This window comes from Hyla sarda, chromosome 2 (assembly GCF_029499605.1).
Source record: "Hyla sarda isolate aHylSar1 chromosome 2, aHylSar1.hap1, whole genome shotgun sequence".
In the NCBI taxonomy this organism is placed as follows: domain Eukaryota; kingdom Metazoa; phylum Chordata; class Amphibia; order Anura; family Hylidae; genus Hyla; species Hyla sarda.
In genome coordinates this window covers 230961383-230983631 of record NC_079190.1, presented here as the reverse complement: position 1 = coordinate 230983631, position 22249 = coordinate 230961383, and the positions used below count along the sequence as shown (strand labels likewise).

Below are 22249 nucleotides of genomic sequence, written 5' to 3'. Positions count from 1 at the left end.
GTGTGCGGTGACGTGATGACGTCGAAGGAGAGCGCCGGCCATGCAGGGGATCCCCACACGGAGCAGACACCGAGGAGGTAGGTAAGGTCCCTCCCGGTGTCCTGTAAGCTGTTTGGGACTCCGCGATTTCACCGCGGCGGTCCCGAACAGCCCGAGCCGGGTTATTGTCACTTTCGCTTCAGACGCCGCGGTCAGCTTTGATCCCCGCATCTGAATGGTTAATTCTGTATTAGCCGCGGGTCCCGATAGGTGTGTATTCGCCGTATAAGACGCACCAACTTTTCCCCCCCAGTTTTGGGGAAGAAAAAGTGTGTCTTATATGACGAAAAATACGGTAGGAAGCTTTATTGAACAACATTTTTAAAGAATAGATTGTTCTCTTTCTCAGGTTCAGTCTCCTAAAAGGAGTACAAATCCATATTTATACATATAAGTTAAGACAGAAGGTATGGTCATGGGGTGTACTCGATTACATTTAGATCCACTCTTTGTCAAAAGTCCTCATGGTAATTGTCCCAACAAATCTTCTCTAAGGCCTCCTAGGTTTCCATATCCAACATAAGCTATTGAGGTTAATGGGCGCAGTAACCTAAGGAGCATTTGTACTGAATATGGACACCTAGAAAGTAGCACTGGAGTTTTGAGAAGAATTATTTGCAACTGGGAGGATACAGTGCTTTATGTAGGATACTGATGATACAGTAAAAATGCAGCGTGTCATTGTGTAGCAATACAATTAAGACACTTTGCAAGATTCTTTTTAATAAAGCTTAGTCTTTTGGAACATTCATGGGTTAACAGGTAGTGGAGGTGGGGGGAAAAAGGTATATTAGAAAAAAATATGAGGCTTAGTGAGCCCTAGAGTCTAAGATGGTGTTTGCTTATTTTCTACCGTATTCCGTTTTTAATGGGTCCCTGAATGTCGGTGAGAAATACCTTAGGAATCATGCTGTTACTGACGTCTGACCAATATTCTATCTGTGTACAGGAAGCACAGGTGTTCAGCATGCAAACATCCTCTAAAATCTCTTAAAAAACTAATCTGGTGCTGCTATAAATCTCCTGTGATAGTCTTGTGTGCTACATTCCCCTCAGTAGAGTGCAACGATGATGCTGCTAGTGCGTGTACTGAATGCCACCTTCAGCTACCCATAATCTGTACAATGGAACAGGTAACTGGAGTCAAATAATGACCAATATGAACTGAAAAGTAATCTGTCCAATGGTGTTAGTATAGTAACCACAGCGATTCCCTCAATTCCAGTCTCTATCTACAAATCAATAGTGGCTTCCTTAATTGTCAGTGAATGAGGCTACTCTTAAGCATTATTGGTCCCATTCATTGTGTGCTGACCTTCTCCACTGACTGAAAGAATCTATAAATAATGCCAATGTGCGTCACTACATGATAATAGAATTGTGCTCCGGAGCAATGGTTACTGCCTTTGCTTGTGACATTAATACATAAACTCTTTAGTTGGTGAGGCAATATACTGAGGAGCTGACTCACTGTTCACTCTGCCTGTCAGATCCGGTTATGTCCTCTATTCTCCTATGATTATGGGATGCATGGTCTGTACAACATTAAAGAAACCTCTCTTGTAAAATACTCTGGAAATAATTGTAGTAACAAAACTAACGGTAAGATATATCTTTTTTTTTTATTTTTTTACTTTTATGTCAGTCTATATTATATATTTCTATTTGCATATAAGCTAAAGTTTTTTTTTTTTTTTTTTTTTTAATTAAATAGCCTTCAACGATGAGTGGGGAATAATGTTCTGTGCGTGACTGGGTGGATTATATACTCTTACCTTTGTTTTCACTTTTGGTCTCTCTTCTTGTACTCCTGTTTATATTAGTCTTGTGTGTGACATCAGGACTCTCCTCCTTATTGAAATCAACAGTGTGGTGTTATATTAAAGTATGATGTTCAACTAAGGTCTAAAGTTTTAAAGGGTTAATAAAAAAAATGTTTTGTGTAAAAAGGTAGTCTTCTATTTGTGTAATAATTGTTTATCTCTGTAATTTCCTATTTTCCATATCATGCTTAATACTCAATAGACACTCATTCAACCTAATAGCTTTCATAAGCTATCGGCCAGGCATCAGCATTTAGGACCCCCACCTACAGTATGTTGTGAAGTCACAGTTTCCAGCTGCCTATGCTGGGTCACTTTTAGCTAGAACCCAGTGGGACTTGTGAAAAAGTCTAAATGTGAGACCCTCACTGATGCTTTTATAATGTATATATTGCTAATAATAGTGAATTTAGGTGAGTGTCCTTGAGTCTCCAAGCTTGCACCAGGATGTAAATATTAATAACAATACCAGTGTAGCTTTTTTACTTCTTTGATTACTGCATAACTATATAGTCAGGACTGGATTTTATTTTAGTAGTTACTTCAGTTTGTATAGAGGAACCTTGTCTCAGATGGTAGTTTTTATTTCATTGTATTCTTTAAAGACAAACTGACAGCCGGTCCACCCACATTAAACCCAATATACTTTTTTTTTTAGTGCGGGTGAACTGTATTACTACTAAGGTATCACTTACCTGAATCCACAGTCCCTTTTGGAGATACCCGTTGTATTAGCCTTCATTACTAATAGCCGGCTTTGCGCAATCGAGGTGAGACCCAGCATGCTGGGTAGGACTGATCCCGCCTCAAAAAGTGCGAAGCTGGCTATCTCTGAAACCATACTGCAGATCTGGGTAAATAATACCTTGTTGTAATCCGTTTACTCGCACTATAACCCTGTGTATTTGGGTTTAGTGTGGCTGAACCAGCTGTCAGTTTCCCTATAATGGAAGGTTGGCTGCATCATACAGACTGTGTCGCCTAGCTTGTCATTCTCTGTCGGTATTGTCTGTAATAATTTATGTTTACTTTCTTTCTCTCTCTTCTGCAGATAAAACAGATGGCGTTCACCTTTTTGGAGTAGAATTTATGTGGCATGCTGTTGTAAATAAAACCGCAACCGTTCCATCTGTCTCATTCTGGGAGGATTAGTCATCAAAATGATTGGAAAACTAAAGCAAAACTTGCTGCTGGCCTGCCTTGTAATAAGCTCAGTGACTGTGTTCTACTTAGGTCAGCACGCAATGGAGTGTCACCATCGAATAGAAGAACGCAGCCAGCCTGTCAAAATGGAAAGCCCCAAAGCAACACTAAGGACTGAGCAAAGAGCAAATTCTAGTTTTGCTTATAACAAGGACATGCCATTAATATTTATTGGAGGAGTACCTCGCAGTGGGACTACACTAATGCGTGCCATGCTTGATGCCCATCCGGAGATTCGATGTGGAGAAGAGACAAGAGTTATTCCACGAATCTTAGCTGTCAAACAGATGTGGGCACGATCCAGTAAAGAGAAAATACGCTTAGATGAGGCTGGTGTTACGGATGAAGTCTTGGATGCAGCCATGCAGGCTTTTTTACTGGAAATAATAGTTAAGCATGGAGAACCTGCCCCATACCTGTGTAACAAAGATCCATTTGCTTTAAAATCACTGTCTTATCTAGCCAAAATATTTCCCAATGCCAAATTTGTCTTGATGGTGAGAGATGGACGTGCTTCAGTTCACTCAATGATATCTAGAAAAGTTACTATTGCTGGCTTTGATTTGAATAGCTATAGAGACTGCTTAACCAAATGGAACCGGGCTATAGAGACTATGTATAATCAGTGCATTGAAGTTGGCTATGACCGGTGTATGATGGTGCATTATGAACAGTTGGTTTTACATCCAGAACGTTGGATGAAAACATTACTTAAATTCCTCACCATACCTTGGAATGATGCTGTGTTACACCATGAAGAGATGATCGGCAAAGCTGGAGGTGTTTCCCTGTCCAAGTAAGTAATAGATTTTGTTGAACCCAGCCATGGTTACTGTCCATTTGTCCTTTGTATACCTCATTCACGCATATTTGGCTTGGGCATTTAGAACTTCTCCACCATTGCACTATAGATCTTGGCAGAAATGTTTAGTTTTATTGCTCCGATGCACACATCTTAATATGAATCAAAATTTTTCTGTAATTTGGACTCCTGGTTTGGCTAAAATACTGACCAAAACACCAGTGTTTTTTTTTTACTAGTGTCATTTTGTGCATGTCTTTTCTTTTTGTATTCTCAAGTCCTTTAGAGAAGCCTATGGGGTGTTTTTAGGTGCTCTGCGTGAAGCCAGCCTCACATTCATTATGTGCCATTTCTTAATTGCGATGAGCTGTTGTAAGCAATTGGCACCTATTTAGCATCTTTCCTTCCTGTCTGCTATGTGATTTAACTGGAAAACTCCTCAACAGAAGCAGTTTTAGTTGTTACTAAAAGAAAAAAATTTTGTTGTTGTTGTTGTTGTGTCATTTTATTTTTGTCCATTGAGGTTAGTGGTGCAAAACTGGCATAATTAGGATATAGTGATAAACTATGTCTGGGTTAGGATCTCATAATAGAAAGCACCTACCAGAATAAAAGGTGGGACAACCAGTTGAGGCCCCGTGTGAATTAATACATATGGGAAAGTTTCAGAGAAGAGAATAGGATACAGAATCTAGACTGAAGGATTAAACAGTGTAATTCCTGTCTACATTGTATATTCTTAAACTATAGGAAATTGCACCACATTATGACAAAAACATACTTTAGGCTTCCGTGCCTCTTTTGAGAAATTCAACCTCTAAGATTGGTTTCCTACTGAAAGTACAGAACACGTTAAGTAATATTTGTTTTTTCTGAATAACCTCGTTCTATACTTGTCTTAGAAAACAATATGAAGGAAGAGAAATCTAAACTTCATGCTACAGATCTATTTGTTTAAAAATCCAAGAAAAGAGACCTGCAACAAGGGCTCTGGATGTGAAATAAGATCTGTATAGTAAGACGCCAGAAGATTAACACAGATGAGTAGTGGGAAAGAGGACGGCATTCATCTCACATATGGGCATTCAGACCACTTATTCAAAATGCAGGCCATGAAGTCTTACATCTCAATTCTGTATAGAACTGTAACCTTTACAACATGGCTCCCTTCCCCCTCCTTTGTGAAAGGTAAAGCATCAGAGGCTTTTCACTAGACTAGAAATTTGCTCTTCAACTACGATTCCAGTATAAAGCCGCAATTAAACTGAAGGTACTCATTGTTTCTATGCTGTTTATAAGATAATCTACAATATTTAGGGAATAGTGTAGACAAAGTACACAAAGAAAATATGAATGTGAATGCAGCATATAGAGCCCCCTAAGATATTTTATGTCAAGATATGTAATATAGAGACTTGGGTTTATTTCATGAAATAGGTGAGGGTTTCGTAATAGAATTAAAAAGGGCTGTTTAGTACCTTAACTTAAATGGCAGGAGCTAGAATACCAGGTACTGCTGTCTGTATAGACCAACCACTGTACCAGCGTAATCTGTGATAGATTAAAGAGTCTGTGTCACTCAAAAAAAGCTTTTGACATGTTAGTGTTGTGATCGGTTAGGGTCTATATCATGCACCATACCTTTTTTGTTTATTCTGTCAATGCTGTGTCTTTATGCAGATCAGCTGTACCTTTTATTGCTACACTTATGGGGTACATACATTTTCATCACTTTTTTTTTTTATTCCCTGTTTTAGAAAGGGATGTGACCAAAATAAACGGTCTTTTCAACAGACATGATAAATAATATTAGTTTATTTTTTTTTTCTCTCCAAAACATTGTTTTACTTTTGTTAGCAGTTTTTTGTCCTAGTTGTGAACTTCTCTGACTGCTCAAACAATACACTACAGTACTTTAATGTAACTCACAGCTTGTTCTATACATGGCTTTGTTGAAGTATATTACAGAGCATTTCCCCTCTAAAAGTGGCTTTACATCTTGTAGCAGAGGTCTCCTTATGTTCTGGACTAGAGATGAGCGCATTTTCAAAAAAAAAGTTTGTTTCGGTTCGAATTTATTTGTGGCAAATCGCTATTAAAAACAGCTATTTCTGGCCTACAGAGAGCCTCAATAGTAGTGTAGAACACTTTGCCTTGCTGTAACACGCATAGGGAGTGTGCTGGGTTAGTGAAATAATACTGTTATTCAGTATGATATGCAGATTAGAGATTTTGCTATTAGAGCAGCACAATGACAGAGCCTGGAGGTGGCATCAGTATGAGGAGACCATATAGTGCCTGAATGATACAACGTGGAGGTGGCGGCAGCATGAGGAGACCATATAGTGGCTGAATGTTCCAGCCTGGAGGTGGAAACAGCCTAAAAGAGACCCTAGGGCTTCACAATTGAAAAGATTAAAGATATGTTTTAACATTTTAATTGAAGATTTCAAATAGATAAACATAACAAGTTTTATTTAATGTGCCAGCAACATGAGGAGATTACATAGCGGTACAGTGACACAGCCTGCAGGTGGCGGCAGCAAGAGGTGACCATATAGTGGCTGAATGACACAGCCTGGAGGTGGCTGAAGCATGAGGAGACCATATAGTGGCTGAATGACACAGCCTGGAAGTGGCAGAAGCATAAGGAGACCATATAGTGGTTGAATGGCACAGCCTGGAGTTGGCGGCAGCAAGAGGAGAACATATGGTGGCAGTATGAGACAGCCTGGAGCATACATCAGCATGATGAGAACATATGTTGGCAGTATGAGACAGCCTGGAGCTGGCATCAGCATGAGGAGAACTTATGGTGGCAGTATGAGACAACCTAAAACTGGCATCAGCATGATGAGAACATATGGTGGCAGAATGAGACAGCCTGGAGCTAGCATGAGCAGAACTTATGGTGCCAGTATGAGACAGCATCTAGCTGGCATCAGTTGAGGACAACATATGATGGCAGTATGAGACAGCCTGGAGCTGGCATCAGCATGAGGAGAACATATGGTGGCAGAATGAGACAGCCTGGAGGTTGGATCAGCAGCATCAGGAGCCCTGAAAGGGACCCGGTGACAGAGTGGGGCAGGGGGTGGCAATACCAGTACCCGGTGAAAAAGATCTTGGCATCAGATATGTGGCAACAGGCGGGTGGCAGGATCAGAATAGTAGCTGAGGCAGGTAGGCAGAAAAAAACGGTCTCTTTTGTAAAAGTAATGAAAACCTATAGCTTATGCCTCTAGGACCTCACCAATGGTGCATAATGGTGTGGGCAAAGATAGATATAACAGCGTTTATTCAAAAATAGTTTTTAATTCAGATTATAAAATATAAAATGTAATATATAAATAAGTAAAACAGTAACAAAATATCACATTATACTGGCATTTATCTAGTGAAAATCTCACTGGGCCCTAGTGAGATATCCAAAATGTCAAAAAAATATGAATAGATTAATATTCAAATGAGTCCATATATCTGCAGATAAAAAATAAAATAAAAATCATTCTGTGAAAGGTATTTGGATTTGTGGCAAAATGATTATAACATAAAGTCAATAAAAAAATTAATAAAAAAGTTGATGAATGGATGATACAGAGTATCTCTCACCATTTCTTCTGGCTTGATATGTTGTAATAGATGAGTCGCAGCCTTGTGTTCCTCGTGTGCCCCAATGAGTAGAGGGGGGGCACAGGTTGATATGTCTCCCTTAGCAGCCCCGTTGGCAGGGGGGCGCAAGTAGATGTTGCGTACTGTGAGCTCCGATAGCGGGGGAGCATGCAGCAGTTTCAGCGATGGGGACCTCGTTCGCTGACCGGCTTAGCACAGACGGCACTAGTCTGGCACTCCGGCAGGAGTGTCAGTCGGCTCGGATGCGACAACTGGTCTGGTGACGGTGGTACGCCAGGAGCAATGGAAGGTCCGGGATTGGCATCCCACGTGGAAGCAGGAGATGAGGCTATGCGATGCAGTAGATGGTAAGGTTACAGCCAGGCAGGGCGGAGTAGGATAGATTTAACTCCTGTTGCCAAGATATTTGCAGATGGACACTGATGATAACTGTGTGAATAGTGCCAGATTTCTAAACGCGTTTCGGGGTACTGGGAAACAAAGATCTCCGACCCCTTCCTCAGTAGAAATGTGTATTATGGTTCAATTTGATAATAACGCTGTTTTTGTAGTGAATTCACACCTGATAGTGGTTAATGACCTTCAGAAACAATACACGGTCATGGAATTGTAATGGATTGACTCTTAGGGCTAGTAAAAGATGGAATGGAGCAGCTCTTTGACAGTTACTCATGAGAAACCAGATAATGAAATAGGACGTTACTCACACGCTATTAGCTCTGATAGTAAAATCGGTCATGTTGTTTATAGTTAGACAATGTGAAATAACTAATAAGTGAATTAACTATAACTAATACACATAACAATCAAAAAAGTGTTATATTAAATTGACCCATGTACAGAGAAATAAAATGAAAATGAAATAAATAAAAATAAAAATAAAAAAATGAGATGAAAAATCTGTGCTATAAAATTAAGATATTGAAAATAATATATAGAAAATAAGTATGGAAAAAAAAATTATAGATATAGAAAAAAATATTATGATATGATATATAAAATAAGAATAGACATAAAAATAAAAATAAATATAAATAATAAATAATAATAATAATGAATATAAAAATGAAAATAAAAATAAAATATAATAAAAATAAAAAATGAAAATAAATAAAAATAAAAAAAATGAAAATAAAAAAAATGAAAAAATAGAATAAAATAAATAAAACTAAAAATAAATAAAAAATAATAATTATAGAAATAAAAATAAATATAGATAAAAAATAAATAAAAAATAAAATATAAAATAAGAATAAAAATAAAATAAAAAAGAGAAGCAAATAACATGAAAGAAGAAAAAGAGATTAATATTGAACACGGAATATCTGAAACCTGGAAGATTATTGAGAGGTTCCCATCAAACCACGGACCGCCGACAAAGTTAAAACATGGCGGCGGGTGGTGGTCGGAGGGGAACCACATCATAGAAAACCAAATAATTCAAAGCTGGAGTTCAAACCTTTGGGTTCCATTGATCCAAATTCATAGATCATTTTGCTCTCGGCCCTAGACATTTGGACCATATAGCTACCACCCCTCCAATCTGGTTTAATTGTTCGGAGTCCTACAAATCTTAATTTTGATGGATCTCTGTTATGGGTAATTGAAAAATGAGTTGATAATGGATGTTTTAAATCCCCTTTTTTAATATTGTTAATGTGTTCTGCTATTCTTAGTTTCAGTGTTCTTTTTGTTCTCCCCACATACTGTTTTTTACAGTCACATTCCAAAATATATATGACTCCTTTTGTATTGCAAGTAATGCACTCATCTATTTTCCATATGAAATTGTTAGTTCGGGATTTTACTTCTACAGTTTTTTTTTAAATCTACAGTGGTATTGCAATTATTGCATATTCCACAACGAAAAAAACCTTTAGTGGATAGCCAAGTTTTATTATCTTTGTTATTCGTGGGTGGTTTGATGGAGGGGGCAACGGTTATCCCCAGATTCGGCGCCTTAGTGTATATGATAGGGGGGTGGTGTGGTAGTGATTCTCCTATGATTTTATCTTGTCTTATTATTTCCCAATGTATGTTAATCACTTTTTCAACTTTTTTATGTAAACTATTAAATGGCAGAATAATCCTGAATTCAGGTATTTCTTTTTGTTTACTTTTATCCAAAGTAAAAAAAGAAGTTCTATCTAGTACTCTTACTTTGTCCAAAGATTGTTTTAAAATCTCATCTGGATAACCCTTGTCTATAAATTGTTTAGTAAGGGTCTCAGCTTCTACCAAAAAAGTGTCATTGTTAGTGCAATTGCTTTTTAAACGATGATATTGGCCAGTTGGCACATTCAATAGCCAGCGTGGTAAATGACAACTATTATAGGTGATAAAGCTATTCTTAGCTGTGGGTTTGGTGAATGTGTTACAGACTTATCTGTCTTTGGACACCTTAATCTGTAAATCCAAAAAATCTATGTGACTAGTGCTGATGGTAGAAGTAAAATTAAGATAGTGCTCATTGACATTTAACTGGTGAATAAAGTGTTCTAATTCTGGTAAAGACCCACCCCAAATCAAAAAAATATCATCTATATAACGTCGCCAGAGCACCAGATTCGCGCCAAGTATGGGGGTGATGGTATCTACCTCCCAAGATGCCATAAATAAATTGGCATAACTTGGCGCGAATCTGGTGCCCATGGCAGTGCCAGTTTGCTGTAAATGAAAATCACCTTCAAAGAAAAAATAATTGTGAGTGAGGATAAAATGGATAGCCTGTGTTATAAAGTCTACCTGATCTGTTTTGATGTCACCTTCCTCCAGGGATTTTTTAATTGCTTTAAGACCCAAATCGTGACGTATTATGGTATAAAGAGAAGACACATCAAGTGTGGCCATGATGTAGTGATCCTTCCATTGTAGGGACTCCACCATGGCCACCACCTGAGTGGTGTCCCTTAAATAAGATCTTGTTTTCTGTACAAATGGTTGTAGAAATTTATCAACGTATTGGGATAGGTTAGATGTTAAAGAACCTATTCCTGATACAATGGGTCTTCCTGGGGGTGTTTTGACATCTTTATGAGTTTTAGGTAGACAATAGAACACAGGCAATCTGCCCGGAGTACTTAAAATAAATTTACGTCCAGCTGATAAGGGGGGGGGGGGGGGGGTGGTTTTGTTAAATACTGTAGATTACAATAAGGAATGTTGGAGTCAACTCCATGATCATGACACATACCAAAAATTGTCCAAAGATCCCACTGAAAATTTCACCAAACAATTGCATGATTTTTGTCACAGTGCACAGGAGAAGGGTATTATCACCACGAATGAACACAAATTTATTTTAAGCACTCCGCCTGTGTTCTATTGTCTACCTAAAACTCATAAAGATGTCAAAACACCCCCAGGAAGACCCATTGTATTAGGAATAGGTTCTTTAACATCTAACCTATCCCAATACGTTGATAAATTTCTACAACCATTTGTACAGAAAAGAAGATCTTATTTAAGGGACACCACTCAGGTGGTGGCCATGGTGGAGTCCCTACAATGGGAGGATCACTACATCATGGCCACACTTGATGTGTCTTCTCTTTATACCATAATATGTCACGATTTGGGTCTTAAAGCAATTAAAAAATCCCTGGAGGAAGGTGACATCAAAACAGATCAGGTAGACTTTATAACACAGGCTATCCATTTTATCCTCACTCACAATTATTTTTTCTTTGAAGGTGATTTTCATTTACAGAACCAGATTCACGCCAAGTTATGCCAATTTATTTATGGCATCTTGGGAGGTAGATACCATCACCCCCATACTTGGCGCGAATCTGGTGCTCTGGCGACGTTATATAGATGATATTTTTTTGATTTGGGGTGGGTCTTTATCAGAATTAGAACACTTTATTCACCAGTTAAATGTCAATGAGCACTATCTTAATTTTACTTCTACCATGAGCACTAGTCACATTGATTTTTTGGATTTACAGATTAAGGTGTCCAAAGACAGATTAGTCTGTAACACATTCACCAAACCCACAACTAAGAATAGCTTTATCACCTATAATAGTTGTCATTTACCACGCTGGCTATTGAATGTGCCAACTGGCCAATATCGTCGTTTAAAACGCAATTGCACTAACAATGACACTTTTTTGGTAGAAGCTGAGACCCTTACTAAACAATTTATAGACAAGGGTTATCCAGATGAGATTTTAAAACAATCTTTGGACAAAGTAAGAGTACTAGATAGAACTTCTTTTTTTACTTTGGATAAAAGTAAACAAAAAGAAATACCTGAATTCAGGATTATTCTGCCATTTAATAGTTTACATAAAAAAGTTGAAAAAGTGATTAACATACATTGGGAAATAATAAGACAAGATAAAATCATAGGAGAATCACTACCACACCACCCCCCTATCATATACACTAAGGCGCCGAATCTGGGGATAACCGTTGCCCCCTCCATCAAACCACCCACGAATAACAAAGATAATAAAACTTGGCTATCCACTAAAGTTTTTTTTCGTTGTGGAATATGCAATAATTGCAATACCACTGTAGATTTAAAAAAAACTGTAGAAGTAAAATCCCGAACTAACAATTTTATATGGAAAATAGATGAGTGCATTACTTGCAATACAAAAGGAGTCATATATATTTTGGAATGTGACTGTAAAAAACAGTATGTGGGGAGAACAAAAAGAACACTGAAACTAAGAATAGCAGAACACATTAACAATATTAAAAAAGGGGATTTAAAACATCCATTATCAACTCATTTTTCAATTACCCATAACAGAGATCCATCAAAATTAAGATTTGTAGGACTCCGAACAATTAAACCAGATTGGAGGGGTGGTAGCTATATGGTCCAAATGTCTAGGGCCGAGAGCAAAATGATCTATGAATTTGGATCAATGGAACCCAAAGGTTTGAACTCCAGCTTTGAATTATTTGGTTTTCTATGATGTGGTTCCCCTCCGACCACCACCCGCCGCCATGTTTTAACTTTGTCGGCGGTCCGTGGTTTGATGGGAACCTCTCAATAATCATCTTCCAGGTTTCAGATATTCCGTGTTCAATATTAATCTCTTTTTCTTCTTTCATGTTATTTGCTTCTCTTTTTTATTTTATTTTTATTTTATTTTTATTCTTATCTTATATTTTATTTTTTATTTATTTTTTATCCATATTTATTTTTATTTTTATTTCTATCATTATTTTTTATTTATTTTATTCTATTTTTTCATTTCTTTTTTATTTTCATTTTATTTTTATTTATTTTCATTTTTTATTTTTATTCTATTTTATTTTTATTTTCATTTTCATTTTTATTTTTATATTCATTATTATTATTTATTATTTATTTTTATTTTTATGTCTATTCTTATTTTATATATCATATTTTTTTCTATATCTACAATTTTTTTTTCCATACTTATTTTCTATATATTATTTTCAATATCTTAATTTTATAGCACAGATTTTTCATCTAATTTTTTTATTTTTATTTATTTCATTTTCATTTTATTTCTCTGTACATGGGTCGATTTAATCTAACACTTTTTTGATTGTTATGTGTATTAGTTATAGTTAATTCACTTATTAGTTATTTCACATCGTCTAACTATAAGCAACATGACCGATTTTACTATCAGAGCTAATAGGGTGTGAATAACGTCCTATTTCATTATCTGGTTTCTCATGAGTAATTGTCAAAGAGCTGCTCCATTCCATCTTTTACTAGCCCTAAGAGTCAATCCATTACAATTCCATGACCGTGTATTGTTTTTGAACGTCATTAACCACTATCAGGTGTGAATTCACTACAAAAAAAGCGTTATTATCAAATTGTATCATATACACATTTCTACTGAGGAAGGGGTCGGAGGTCTTTGTTTCCCAGTACCCCGAAACGCGTTTAGAAATCTGGCACTATTCACACAGTTATCATCAGTGTCCATCTGCAAATATCTTGGCAACAGAGGAGTTAAATCTATCCTACTCCGCCCTGCCTGGCTGTAACCTTACCATCTACTGCATCGCATAGCCTCATCTCCTGCTTCCACGTGGGACGCCAATCCCAGACCTTCCATTGCTCCCGGCGTACCACCATCACCAGACCCGTAGTCGCACCCGAGCAAACTGACACTCCTGCCGAAGTGCCAGACTAGTGCCGTCTGTGCTAAGCCGGTCAGCGAACGAGGTCCCCAGCGCTGAAACTGCTGCATGCTCCCCCGCTATCGGAGCTCACGGTACGCAACATCTATTTGCGCCCCCCTGCCAACGGGGCTGTTAAGGGAGACATATCAACCTGTGCCCCCCTCTACTCATTGGGGCACACGAGGAACACAAGGCTGCGGCTCATCTATTACAACATATCAAGCCAGAAGCAGTGGTGAGAGATACTCTGTATCATCCATTCATCAACTTTTTTATGAATTTTTTTATTGACTTTATGTTATAATCATTTTGCCACAAATCCAAATACCTTTCACGGAATTATTTTTATTTTATTTTTTATCTGCAGATTTATGGACTCATTTGAATATTAATCTATTCATATATTTTTTACATTTTGGATATCTCACTAGGGCCCAGTGAGATTTTCACTAGATAAATGCCAGTATAATGTGATATTTTGTTACTGTTTTACTTATTTATATATTACATTTTATATTTTATAATCTGAATTAAAAACAATTTATGAATAAACGCTGTTATATCTATCTTTGCCCACACCATTATGCACCATTGGTGAGGTCCTAGAGGCATAAGCTATAGGTTTTCATTATTTTACATTATTGTTGCCGGTGGGGTCCGACTTTAGCTTTAACTGCCTCGGTCCTTCTGTTGTGAGCTGCACCTTATTTTTAAGTCTTTTGTAAAAGTGTTAGTGTGAACAAGTAAGTATTGAGGATATACATTACCTAAAACTTAACTTTTAATAAAATTCTTAGGATAAAATATATGTACCCAACATTTTTTGGAAATCAAACAAAAGGAAAGGTGTGAAAAAAAACACCATGTGCCGCCTACACCACCAAGGATTGATGTGAAGCAAAGACCTCCAAAAGGTGGAAGGAAACACATATGGTCCATTGTAACCGGTGGGGGTAAAAACATCCCCTGTAAGGCCCTACTCTCGCCCTATTAATTTCCTTCTTGGCAAGTGTTACCTGGGAAATGGCAGTGTTTGTAGGTGGAAATAGGGAGAGGTTCCTGTGTGGGGCTACCCTTTTTAAGGCGAGTAACACTTACCAAGAAGGGAATTAATAGTGCGAGAGCAGGGCCTTTACATGGGAAGTTTTTACCCCCTCCGGTTACAATGGACAATACGTTGTTCCCTTCCACCTTTTAGAGGTCTTTGTATCACATCAATACTTGGTGGTGTTGGTGGCACATAGTGTTTTTTGCACTCCTTTCCTTTTCATAGATATAAAAAAAATATTTAATCCTAAGAAAAGTTAAGTTTTAGCTAATGCTTATCCTCAATACTTTCTTGTGGTCTGATGCGGAGGAATTTCTGTAACTGGGGAGCAGCACCTTAAATATGTTTTGCATTATCCTTATTTGGGAAGTGTTGGTGTGGCACCATGGTCAATCTACTCTGATGCATCAAGGATTGGTGGGTGGAAATCCTGGCTGATCCATGCCTGATTCATCTTCACAAAGGTCAGTGTCTCCACATTTTTCATGGCCAGATGAGTTCTCCTTGGGGTTACTATGGCCCCCGCCGCACTAAACACCCACTCTGACGGCACACTGCTGGCCGGGCAGGACAGATTTTCTAGGGCAAACTCTGCTAGTTGCAGCCACAAATAAAATTTGGCTGCCCAGAAGTCCAGCGGATCTTCAAGGTGTGTTGGCAGGGTCATGTCAAGGTATGCCACCACCTGCTGGTTCAGGTCCTGCTCCAGGTCTACCTACTGCTGATGAGTTGCTTCACTATGCGGGTGAAGAGAGCTACTCATCAGCGAGAGTCTGTAGACTCAGACTGCTGCTGATGGAGCTGGTACTGCTCCTGCCACCCCACCCCTCCCCAGCAGCCATGGCAGTGGAAGGTGAGCGCAGAGGGCCCCCGTGAGTCAGACCTGCGAGGGGATGGACAATGGTGCAGATAGGCATCCGCCAACTGACTACATAATATGTCTCTCTAGTAGGTTAGTTTGTCCTCCCTCGCAGTGGGTGTAAAAAAGGCCCCCATTTTGTGCCGGTAGTGAGGGTCCAATAAGGTGTCATCCCGCTGCCGAATGGTGACAACTCAGCAGTCACTACGCAAGCAAGTGAGCATACATTGTGCGATTTGTGCAAGTGATTCGAAGGGACTGCCTGCCTCCATCTCTACTGCATACTGCCACTGTGTTTTTGGGTACTCTGTCTCCTCTTCCTCATCACCCTCTAGCTCCTCTGGCTGCTCCTGCTTCTCCTCTCCTGTCAGATGACTATAAAAACCGCCCATTTCAGGAAACTTAAACTGTGCTCCACTTTTCCCCTCCCCCTCCTTTTCCAGTCACGTATGAGCTGCCACTGGTTGACATTGAAGTTACACAGGGGAGTCCTCCTATCCGCTTGGATGATCAAGAAATCGGTGATGGCATTTCTCTGTTCTTACAGTCGGTCCAACATATAGAGGGTGGAATTCCAACGTGTGGAAACATCGTAAATCAGACTATGTTGGGGGATACCGTTCTGACACTGCAGCTCAAGGAGGGTGTGCTTTGCAGTGTACAAGTTGCTGAAGTGCATGCAAAGTTTCCTTCCCATTGTTAGGATGTATTGCAGATGGAGAGAACACTTCAGGAACCGTTTGACAATTAGATTGAACACATGTGCCATGCAGGGCGCATGGCTCAGGCTTTCTTGTTGCAGCACAGACTAGATGTTCTTCTCGTTGTCAGTCACCATGGTTCCCATTTCCAGTTTTCGTGGAGTAAGCCGTGATTCGATATCTTGATGAATGACTTTTAGCAGTTCCTTCCCTGTGTGACTCAGTTCGTCAAGGAAAACCATGTTACATAGTATAACATAGTTCATAAGGTTGAAAAAAGACCAGAGTCCATCAAGTTCAACCTATAACCCTAATGAGTCCCTACTGAGTTGATCCAGAGGAAGGCAAAAAACCCTCATAATTCCTTCCCGACTCCAAATATGGCAGTCAGAATAAATCCCTGGATAAACGTTCTGTCCCTATAAATCTAGTATCCATAACCAGCGATGTTATTATTCTTCAAAAATGCATCCAGACTCCTTTTGAACTCTTTTACTGAGTTCACCGTGACCACCTCCTCAGGCAGAGAATTCCACAGTCTCACTGCTCTTACAGTAAAGAACCGCTGTCTGTGCTGGTGTAGAAACCTTCTTTCCTCTAAACGTAGAGGATGTCCCCTTTGTTATAGATATAGTCCTGGGTATAAAAAGATCATGGGAGAGATCTCTGTACTGTCCCCTGATGTATTTATACATAGTTATTAGGTCTCCCCTAAGCCTTCCTTTTTTCTAAACTAAATAACCCCAATTCTGCTAATCTTTCTGGGTACTGTAGTCCTACCATTACCTGTATTACTCTGGTTGCCCGTCTTTGAACCCTCTCCAGCTCCACTATATCTATCTTGTACACTGGTGCCCGGTACTGTACACAGTATTCCATGTGTGGCCTGAGTAGTGATTTGTACAGCGGTAGAATTATTTCCTTGTCGTGGGCATCTATGATGCACCCTATGATTTTATTTGCCTTGGCAGCAGCTGCCCGACACTGGTCACTACAGCTAAATTTACTATTAACTAAGACTCCTAAATCCTTTTCCATGTCAGTTGTCCCAAGTGTGCTCCCATTTAATACATAATCCTAGCCCGGATTTTTCTTCCCCATGTGCATTACCTTACATTTATCAGTGTTGAACCTCATCTGCCACTTCCCAGCCCAAACCTCCAACCTATCCAGATCCATTTGTAACAGTGCACTGTCCTCTATAGTGTTTACCGCTTTACAGAGTTTAGTATCATCTGCAAAGATTGCGACTTTACTATTCAACCCCTCTACAAGGTCATTAATTAATATATTAAATAGAACAGGACCCAAGATGGACCCCTGTGGTACCCCACCAGTAACAGTCACCCAATCAGAATAAGTACCATTAATAACCACCCTCTGTTTCCTATCACTGAGCCAGTTACTTACCCACTTCCACAAATTCTCCGCCAGCCCTATCCTTCTCATTTTATGCACCAACCTTTTATGTGGCACCGTATCAAATGCTTTAGAAAAATCCAGATATACGACATCCAGCGATTGCCCCTGGTCCAGTCTGGAGCTCACCTCCTCATAAAAGCTTAGTTTGACAGGACCGATCCCTCATAAAGCCATGCTGATATGGGGTCATAAATGTATTTTTATTAAGATACTCCAGAATTGCATCCCTTAGAAAACCCTCAAAGAATTTATATACAACGGAGGTTAAACTAACAGGTCTATAATTCCCGGGGTCACCTTTTGATCTCTTTTTTTAAATATTGGTACCACATTTGCCATGCGCCAGTCCTTGGGGACCATCTCTGTTACTATAGAGTCCCTGAATGTTAAAAATAGGGCTGTCTATCACATTACTTAATTCCTTTAGAACACGGGGTGAATGTCATCTGGACCTGGTGATTTCTCTATTTTTTTTTTTTGTTTTGTAGGTGGCACTATACTTCTTCCTGGGTTAGACAGGTGACCTGTACTGGGGAGTTTTCCTTATCTTGTTGTATTTCACCTGGCATTTCATTTTCCTCAGTGAATACAGTGGTGAAGAATTTGCCTCAGTAATTGATCTTCTGCCTCTTCCATTATGTTTGGTGGCTTATAGCAAACCCCTATCAGGATTTTTTAATTTTTATCTCCATATATTTTTACGCATAATGACTTTACATTATTGTTTCCCTCCCATATATCCTCCCGTCGTGCGGGCTTCAGTCTCGATTTCACATACAGACAAACTCCTCCCCCTTTCTGTTTTGTCCGATCCTTCCTGAATAGACTATAACCCTGTATGTTGACCGCCATGTCACAGCTATCATCCAACCAAGTCTCTGTTATACTCACTATGTAATAATTCTCTTCAGACATCAACCACTCCAGTTCGTCAGTTTTATTGGTCAGACTTCTGGCATTAGTCATCATGCAATTCAATGGTGTATATTTTTTCTTCCTATGAAGCCTATCCCTATTAACTATTCTAACTAGGGATCGACCGATTATCGGTTTGGTCAATATTATCGGCCGATATTCACGATTTTTGACATTATCGGTATCTGCAATTACCTCTCCAAGTTGTCAATGCTTCTCAATGTTGCCAGTCGCTCTTCTAGATCCAGGATCTGGACTTCCAAACGAACAACTAGCACACATCTCGCACAACAATATGCACCCTCAAACTGTTGTTCAAGGATTGCATACATTGAACAGGATGTACACTGAACTGCATTTTCCAACATGGAGGCCATCTAGTTATGGGGATTTAACAGATTTACAGCAAAAACAGACCGTAAATATTACAATTAAATTCTCAGTAGACCTTCAAAGTCTCGACAGTGTAAGCAAAGTAACATTCACAGCGATCTTAAACTCCTGCTTTGAAACTCTCAGATTTACAACTCTTACAATTCCTCTCTTTCAAAGCAACTCTCAGTCAGAGCAAGCTCAGAATGAGTCCAAAACTACAATTTATACACCTGTGTCCAATCTACCCCTCCCCCTAGAGGCAGAGTGGAGAAAAAAAAGGTGAAAAAGCTGTTTAAAATAGCAGTGATCCCTCTATGTGCAAAGAACAGCATGACACCACCGTGCCCTGCACACATGGTATGCTGGAGGGGCACTGAGACTTGACCGTGCAGTGGAGGCTGAGGAGGCAGAGTCGCACACTGTCACAGGACCAATGGCCTGAGAGCGTGGAGGAGGAAGCTGTGTGACCTGTACAAGTTGCTGTTGTCGCTGTGCAGGAACCACATTCACCCAGTGGCCTGTAAAGGACATGTATTGTCCCTGACGGTAGTTACAGCTCCACACGTCGGCGCTGCCGTGCACTTTGGTTCACACCAACAGGCTCAAGGACTGTCCCACCTTCTGTTCCACAAAATTGTGCAGGGCTGGTATTGCCTTTTTCGCAAAGAAATGAAGGCTTGGGACTCTCCACCTCGGTTCGGCACAAGCCACCAGCAACTTGGACAGGAGCACATTCAGCTTTTGCGCCGTTGGATGAGTGGGCGCATACTGTTGTCTCTTGGACATTGCTTCGCCGATGGATTGCTGGCAGAATGACTGACTGGAAATAGGGGGAGAAGGAGCATCTGAAGCGACAGAAGATGGGTATGACAGCTCCCTTCGGCTGAGGTGGTGGAGCCTTGGCTTGGCTGGCTGGAGCGGCGTGCCACTGGGTGATGCAGCAGGCTGGACCACCACATCGAAACCACGGTTCTCCCAGGGCGCTTTATGGTGACGCTGCATATGTTTATGTAGGGCCATGGTGCCAACATTGGGACCCTGCCCACGCTTCACCTTCTGCCGACACATCTTGCATGCTGCCAGGTTAACCTCTCCCGGATGCTTGATGAAAAACTGCCACACCGCCGAGTAGCTGATTTTCCCACCAACGTCCGCACTAATTGACTGCTACTGCCCCTACTCCAGGTACCCCTGTTCCACTTCCTCCCGGGAAGGTAGGCTGCTGCGAAACAGGTGGTCTACCCCGGCACGTTTTGGCTCCAGACTTTCCACTTCTGCCACCATGCTGACTGCCAACCATGCTACCACCTTGCTGGCTCAGCTGCTGCCTCACGGGCAACCTGCAAACCTCCTCTCCTGATGATGATGATGAAGCCCCTTCTGCACCCGGCTCCCAAGTGCGATCGGCTTCATCATCATCGAGTTGTCTGCACCTCACTGATGTCCTCCTCAGGTTCAACAGTGTCTGCTTCAGGAGCCTGAACACTCGCAACACCACCTCCCACGTCACTCTCCTCATCACTACTTGCCCGCCTAGTGGAGGAAGCGGCGGATGTCTCCTCCACTTCTTGGCTGGGCAGTAGCTGCTGACTTTCCTCTAATAGTGGAGCTGAACCCACAGCATACGATACTTCTGTGGGGGAGGGAACAGCATAGGACTGAGGCAATGGGAGGACAGGGACTGCTCCAGGGCCATGCCAACTGAGGGTTGTTTCTGATGAACCCACCAACTGTTGACTGGGGGTGTCAGATGTCACTTTTGATGAAGTGGATGACCATGTTAACCAATCGATGATGGCAAATGGGTTGCTGGTCGCGACACGACCGCTAGGTGATACCGGAAGCTCAGGCCTCTCGCTGGGACTCCTGCTGCCACTCGCCCCTAGTCTACTGCGACCTATGCCTGCGCCTGATGAATTTAGGCCTCTGCCACTCCTTTGTGCACGTCCTGGCACTTCTCTGCCTGACATACTTAGTGTGTATATGAGGGGAGGACAATACACTCCACTACGCATAAAACAGTATCTGTCTACAACACCAGCTGATGTGTACTTTTGGCTGGCCTTTCACAGTAACTAGGCCCTTAAGACTTTAACAGGAACAAAATGGTACACCACCTATGTACACACAGGTTACACTTAATAGAGGACAATATGCTCCACTACGCAACCTGTCTTAGGCACTAATAGCAGGTGATTATAGCTTTTAGTGCTCTGCTCTCCCTAACTGGCTTGCTACTATTATCTTTTCAGTTGTTGTACACACCAGTGCTGCAGCACACAGTCACTGTGTACTACACCCAAAATTGCACTTTCTCTCTCAATCTCTCTCCCTTCCCTATCAGTGCTTCTTGGCTGGATTTGGGCTTGAGGTGAATCGCTGCTGTAAAAATGCTTTTCTGTGCAACACACACTGCTCTCTATCCCTCTCTCTGCAATAGAACGCTGAAGTGACTGGCCGCAAGATAGCTGCCGATTTATATAGGTCTGTGACATCACAGGGGTGGCTGGCTGCTGATAGGCTGCATGCTGCATGTGATTCAGGGTCATTCCACCTACCCTTGTTCCCACATTCCCAGCGTTCCTTGCCCCATGTCCTGAAATGTGGAGCCGCCATCTTAGATGCCCTGGAGTATGAACACTAAATGGAGTTTAATGAAGCGATTTGTGCGATCGGATCGCAGCGATATTCGAATTCGTTGCAAAGCAAACTTTTTCTGAAATTCGTAAAGAATTCTGATTCAGCAGATTTTATTTGCTCATCCCTTTTCTGGACCTTTGAAGTGGTAGGTGATGGCCCATGGTTGCCACCATTGTTACCTAGATAGACCCCATAGCAGTGGAGTGGAGGTGGCTGTGTATCATATTGGCCCTAGACTGTGTGTTAAAGGGGTACTCCGGTGCATAGACATCTTATCCCCTATCCAAAGGATAGGGGATAAGATGCCTGATCGCGGGGGTCCCACCACTGGGGACCCCCGTGATCTTGTACACAGCACCCCAGTTAAAATCAGTCCCCGGAGCATGTTCGCTCCGGATCTGATTACCGGCAACCACGGGGCAGGCGGTGTGTGACATCACGCCAACCCCCCCCCCCCCCCGTGTGACGTCACGCTCCGCCCCTCAATGCAAGCCTATGGGAGGGGGCGTGTCACGCCCCCTCCCATACGCTTGCATTGGATAGGGGATAAGATGTCCAAGCGCCGGAGTACCCCTTTAAATACAGCCCTGCAGACTATATTACTATTTTATAAGTAGCAGGTCATAGATATAGTAGTCCTAAAACTTTGTTAATACGGGT

General features: G+C 40.8%; 1 protein-coding gene across 2 annotated transcripts in view; it reads left to right on the top strand.

The window, feature by feature from the left end:
- TPST1 (tyrosylprotein sulfotransferase 1) overlaps positions 1 to 22249 on the top strand; it is a 100452-nt gene that overhangs the window by 34734 nt on the left and 43469 nt on the right. For both annotated transcript variants that reach the window (XM_056556527.1, XM_056556528.1), the window contains exon 2: positions 2914 to 3861. In XM_056556527.1, coding sequence (XP_056412502.1) covers positions 3023 to 3861 — 839 coding nt within the window. In that variant the 5' untranslated portion in view covers positions 2914 to 3022. The remainder of the gene's footprint in view (positions 1 to 2913; positions 3862 to 22249) is intronic.